The sequence below is a fragment of the Rattus rattus genome, chromosome 10 (genome assembly GCF_011064425.1).
Source record: "Rattus rattus isolate New Zealand chromosome 10, Rrattus_CSIRO_v1, whole genome shotgun sequence".
In the NCBI taxonomy this organism is placed as follows: domain Eukaryota; kingdom Metazoa; phylum Chordata; class Mammalia; order Rodentia; family Muridae; genus Rattus; species Rattus rattus.
This window is the reverse complement of record NC_046163.1, coordinates 17805218-17811593: the sequence shown is the minus strand read 5'-3', so window position 1 is coordinate 17811593 and position 6376 is coordinate 17805218. Positions and strand designations below refer to the sequence as shown.

At 37.6% G+C, this 6376-nt stretch overlaps 1 protein-coding gene across 1 annotated transcript in view; it reads left to right on the top strand.

Moving 5' to 3' along the window:
• Positions 1 to 3880: 3880 nt before the first annotated feature.
• Igfn1 (immunoglobulin like and fibronectin type III domain containing 1) overlaps positions 3881 to 6376 on the top strand; it is a 23181-nt gene continuing 20685 nt past the window's right edge. Inside the window, exon 1 of the mRNA XM_032915563.1 lies at positions 3881 to 3926. Coding sequence (XP_032771454.1) covers positions 3881 to 3926 — 46 coding nt within the window. The remainder of the gene's footprint in view (positions 3927 to 6376) is intronic.

Genomic DNA, 6376 nt, shown 5'->3' with positions numbered 1-6376 from the left:
ATTGAGTATTTTTGTGTCAATATTTATAAGGGAAATTGGTCTGAAGTTCTCTTTCTTTGTTGGATCTTTGTGTGGTTTAGGTATAAGCATAATTGTGGCTTCATAGAACAAATTGGGTAGAGTTCCTTCTGTTTCTATTTTTGTGAAATAGTTTGGAGAGTGTTGGTAGGAGGTCTTCTTTGAAGGCCTGATAGAATTCTGCACTAAACCCATCTGGTCCTGGGCTTTTTTTGTTTGGGAGATTTTAATAACTGCTTCTATTTCTTTAGGGGCTATGGGACTGTTTAGATGGTTTATCTGATCCTGATTTAACTTTGGTACCTGGTATCTGTCTAGAAAATTGTTCATTTCCTCCAGATTTTCCAGTTTTGTAAATTGTACTTTTCAAACACCAGTTTCTGTTTACTCAATAGACTTCTGATCTAGATAATTCCTAATCGATACTCTTTCCCAGTAGCTCCACGTTGTATTAGGCTCCACATCACAAAGCATAATGAAATCTATGTGATATGAAAGCAAAGGGAGGAGCTGTTTGGGGAATGAGAAAAGATGAGTAAGAGTGGAGTACAGGAGAAGAAAATGGAAGATAAGAAAAAGCATAGTGATATACACAGGACAGTGAAACCCACTGCTTGGTGTGCTAGCTGGAAATTTAAAAAGAACTTTAGAAAAAAGTGTCTAGGAGGTTGAACAACCTCAAACCTTTAGATACCACTGGTCTCAGCGCACTAGCATGGCTTAAGGATTTCATGGTTCTTCCCACTATACTCTGTTGCTTCTAGCTTAGCTTGGTGTGAACTTTCATAAAACATCCCCATCAGGTTGCCAGAAAAGGTGGGAAACAAGGACTACGCACATCTCAAAGAGGTTTTGGGATTGCTTTACGCCAGTTTACTAATCATGGCAAATTCATCCTGAAAATTATGGTTTATTGCAGCATCATAACAGGCCATAAGCTAAAAGCAGAGAGGCACTAGGCTTTGTGATTCCAAATAATGCAGGCTGCAGCATGCAGTTGGGGCTCTCAGTCTGGACTGGTGAAGTTGCTTCAGAATTTCCAAACATGTACTTTTAAATGAGATAAATGTGAAAGCAGATAATAAGGTTTGGGCTTGTGTGTGTGTGTGTGTGTGTGTGTGTGTGTGTGTGTGTGTGTGTGTGTGTGCACGCGCGTGCACATGCACATGCGTAAGTGCTTGTGTATGTGTGTATGCTTGTGTATGTTTAACTAACATACAAACACACACACACACACACACACACACAAAATGCTTATACAAATAAGAAGTAACTAAGATTCTATGACTTGCAGTATTTTGTTTGAATTACTCACAAGTAGATAGATTCCATCCTTTTAGAAATATAGACTTGAAACTACTGATCTAAATTGACCATAAAACTAGAAAGGTTAAGAAGGTGCTGTTTTAACCCGTTTAGACAGCAAAACACACTACTGTAAATTAATTGGGGGCTGATATCTCTGTCTTGTATTCAAGTAAAAAAGCCCAAAGTCAAGCAGTCAAAAGTGTCACGAATGAGATCTTGCTTCACAGTGGGCTGGTTCAGACAGGTGTCACCTCACTGAGTGACCAGATGGCGAAAGTATTATCTTTCAAGGGCACTGATACCACTCAGGAAGGCTCTGCTCTCATGACCTCCCAAAGCCCTGCTTTACAACAGGCGTAAGTTACAACCTGGGAATACGGTAGATCCAGCCAATAATGAGAACATAGTAAAAGGGAAAAAAAAAAGCAATGGAAATTGTATATGAAAAATTGAAAGCAAAGTTCGTATGTGGCAAAGTAAATTTTAATCTTAAATGTTGGTCTATGAGATCACCATTGGATAAAATTGGAAATGCAGAAAGGGCAGTTGTCTTAGTTTCTTTTCCCATTCCTGGTATAAAATAAGCCAATAAATGCAACTTATAGGAGAAAGGTTTTATTTCTTCTTATCTATTATATGGCTTAAATGTCTGAAGGCCTTGTGTATACTGTCACGGTTTCTGTGAGTTCACTGAGCATTGGTCCTGCTGTGTCTGGAGAATGTTATTTTCTTGGAGTCCTGGCTCTTATCATCTTTCCGCCTTTTCTTCATAGATCCCTGGGCCTTGAAAGCAGGGGTTTGATAAAGAAATACCATCTGACTGAGCGCTTCAAAGTTTCTCACTGTCTGAACTGTATCGTCATGGGTCTCTGTGTTACTGTCTACTGAAAGAAGTTTTCTGGTGAAGATTTACACTTACCTGTGGATATAATGATAAAATCATTTTATTCCACTATGGCTAAGGACCCATATAGTCTCAGGTTCTTGGTCTCATTAGCATTGTCAATTGTGGTTTCTCACCCACAAAGTGGCCATTATATCTAATTTAAAAGTGATTGGTTATTCCCATAATACTTGTGCCACTGTAACACCAGTGTCCATATCTTATAGACAGCTCACTAGTATACATCACAGGGCTCATAGATGGGTAAGATTAATAATTAATTTTCTCCTCCAATAATGTATATAGTAACTCCCAGCATTATGAATACTAGTCAGAAGGGGCAAAGCTTCTAGTTTTCTATCAGCTCAGTTTCTCTGTGGTCTATGCCTTAAGTATGTGGCATCATCTGCAGTAAAATCTTACTGTAAAATTATTAAGGGAAACCAATTACACTGCAATTAGCCCATAGTGTTTGGGGGCATATACAGCCTTTTTGGCTAATAACTCCAAAAGTTGTCACCTGTACCTTGTACTGAGTGTTTTATTTGGTAGCAAACAGTACCTAGTTGGAGCACTCCCTCCCCCATTATATGATAACTCCATTTAAATTTCTTCTACTGTGTGTATATATTTGTAAGTTTCTACAGTAGTAGGTTTCCATGTGAGACTTTTCAAAGGGCCTTTGTATCAGTCATTTTTCCCCACATTCCTTCCTCACTAACGACCTCCCATCGCCATTCAATTCTCCTGTTTTAATTTCTCCTTTTCCCTTCATAACACTATATCCTGTTTCTTCTTCCTTGGAATATCTGCTCCTCCCACCCCCCCCCAGTCCCTTACTAGCTACCTAACTTCTTTGGTTCTTCTAAATAAAACATGCACATCTAAAGCTTAAAAGCTAATATCCACATATATAAGAAAATAATATTTGTCTTTTGGGATCTGGTTACCTCACTCATAACAACTGTTTTTAGACCCATCATTTACCTGCAAATTTTATAATTGCAACTTTTAAAATAAAATCCTATTGTATAAATGTACTATAGTTTCATTACCCAATATTTATGCTGTTTCCCATTTCTAGCTATTATTAATAGAGCAGCAATGACCAGGAATGAGCAAGTAACCCTATAGTAAGATAGAGAGGGGCTCTTTGGCTGTAGACCCAAGAGTGGTATAAGTTGGAACTTGTCATAAATTTATTTTCATCTTTTTGAGGACTCTCCCACTAATTTCCATAGTGGATGCATGTTGTTTTTAAACAAAATCTCAATTGTTCAATTTTATCAATAAAGACTTAGGAACTAGATAGTGGGGTGAAAGCCTGCTAGCTCAGAGAGGCAGAGAACGCACCCAGCTGTTCTTCCTCACAGCCAACATCCCGAAGAAAGAAGCTCTCCTTCGCTATCCTTCAAATTGAATGCCCCTCCCTTCTACTTCCTGTGTCTCTCTATCCATCCTCCTGATTTCTTCTCACTCTCTCCGTTTTTCTCCTATGATCATTCCCTACCAATACTGAGTGCTTTCTCTACCTCTTCACCTATGGTTGACTTTATTTGATCCTGTTTACAATAAGCAGAAAGCTCTTGGATTAAAGGTGTGTGCTAGGGTTGAGTCACATCACAACTAGAAACAGGTTTCTCCAGTAATAGTTCAGTCTCAGGGCTCAGTATGACCAGACATCCGTACATCAAGTCTGCATGCCCACCACCAGTGGGTAATGTTCCCCTTTCCCTGCATCCTCTCCAGCATGTGGCATCATTTGTTATATTTGTCACGGCTATTCTGACTAGAGTAAGATGAAAGCTCAATCTAGTTTTAATTTTCGTTTTTCTGATGGCTAAAACATGGATTCCTCAGTCATTTGTGCTTCATCTTAAGAACCCTCTGGTTAGTTCCATGCCTAATCTTTTATGTATATTGTTTACTTGAGATTTTTAAAAATTATTTCTATACTGTAAATACTAGTTCTCTATCAAATTAATTAGTAAAGAGGTTTTCCTACTCTATAAGCTGTTGCTTTGGCTGAATAAAGGTGCTCTTTGCTGTACAGAAGATTTTTAGCTTCAAGAGATCCCATTTATTGTTTGTTTGTCTTACTGTCTCCTATTCACAAAGTCCCTTTCTGTTCTAATGAAGTCAAGTATATTGCTTACTCTCTCTTCTAATCAGACTCAGAGTATCCATCTGGACCCATCCTAGATCCTAAAGTTGAGTTTTCTGTAAATATGCATCATTTTCTCCAGTATATATTTTTTACCTCTTTATAGAAAATCAACTCTCTGTAGGTGTGTGGAGTTATGTTCTGGTCTTCATTTCTATTCCATTGATCGATATGTCTTTTCTTAATGACAAAAAAACATACTACTTTTTATTACTAATAGCTTTGTAATATAGCTTGAAATCCTTGATGGCCATATCTCCTGCAGTTCTTTATTTTATCATTTTCATTTTAAAAATAAAAATATAAAATTTATATGTTTAATTTATACATATATAAGTTAGATATATAAATATATAAAATAAAAGATATAAAATATATTATACATTTTAAATTTATATAAATTATATTTATAAATAATTATGAATTATATTTACATATATTTATATATTATGTCATATATTTAAACATATTTCTATGTAATTATAATATTAAAATAAAATATAACATTTTATTATTCAGTATTGTTTTACATATTTAGGTTTTTTAGTTTTCCATATGAAATTTAAGATTTTTTCAATTTCTGTAATAAATTCTGTGAAGTTTTTGTAGGAATTGAGTCTTTAGATTTCTTTTGATAGAATAGCTGCTTTTACAATATTAGTACTCCTAACTGATTTATTTGTGATATGTTTCCATCTTCTTTTTTTTTTATTATTATTATTAACTTGAGTATTTCTTATATACATTTTGGTGTTATTCCCCTTTCCCGGTTTCGGGGCAAACATCCCCTCCCCCTCCCCTTCCTTATGGGTGTTCCTCCCAACCCTCCCCCTTGCTTCCTCTCCCCAACAGTCTAGTTCACTGGGGGGTTCAGTCTTGGTAGGACCCAGGGCTTCCCCTTCAACTGGTGCTCTTACTAGGATATTCATTGCTACCTATGAGGTCAGAGTCCAGGGTCAGTCCATGTATAGTCTTTGGGTAGTGGCTTAGTCCCTGGAAGCTCTGTTTGGTTGGCATTGCTGTACATATGGGGTCTCGAGCTCCTTCAAGCTCTTCCAGTTCTTTCTCTGATTCCTTCAACGGGGGTCCTGTTCTCAGTTCAGTGGTTTCCTGCTGGCATACGCCACTGTATTTGCTGTATTCTGGCTGTGTCTCTCAGGAGCGATATGCATTCACTTTTTGATCATCCGTCTTGAGTTTCATTTGTTCTAGGCATCTAGGGTAATTCGAGCATTTGGGCTAATAGCCACTTATCAATGAGTGCATACCATGTATGTCTTTCTGTGATTGGGTTACTTCACTCAGGATGATATTTTCCAGTTCCAACCATTTGCCTACGAATTTCTTAAAGTCATTGTTTTTGATAGCTGAGTAATATTCCATTGTGTAGATGTACCACATTTTCTGTATCCATTCCTCTGTTGAAGGGCATCTGGGTTCTTTCCAGCTTCTGGCTATTATAAATAAGGCTGCTATGAACATAGTGGAGCACGTGTCTTTTATATGTTGGGGCATCTTTTGGGTATATGCCCAGGAGAGGTATAGCTGATCCTCAAGGCAGTTCAATGTCAATTTTCTGAGGAACCTCAGACTGATTTCCAGAATGGTTGTACCAGTCTGCAACCCCACCAACAATGGAGGAGTGTTCCCCTTTCTCCACATCCTGGCCAGCATTTGCTGTCACCTGAGTTTTTGATCTTAGCCATTCTCACTGGTGTGAGGTGAAATCTCAGGGTTGTTTTGATTTGCATTTCCCTTATGACTAACGATGTTGAACATTTCTTTAGGTGTTTCTCGGCCATTCGGTATTCCTCAGCTGTGAATTCTTTGTTTAGCTCTGAACCCCATTTTTTAATAGGGTTATTTGTCTCCCTGCGGTCTAACTTCTTGTGTTCTTTGTATATTTTGGATATAAGCCCTCTATCTGTTGTAGGATTGGTAAAGATCTTTTCCCAATCTGTTGGTTGCCGTTTTGTCCTAACCACAGTGTCCTTTGCCTTACA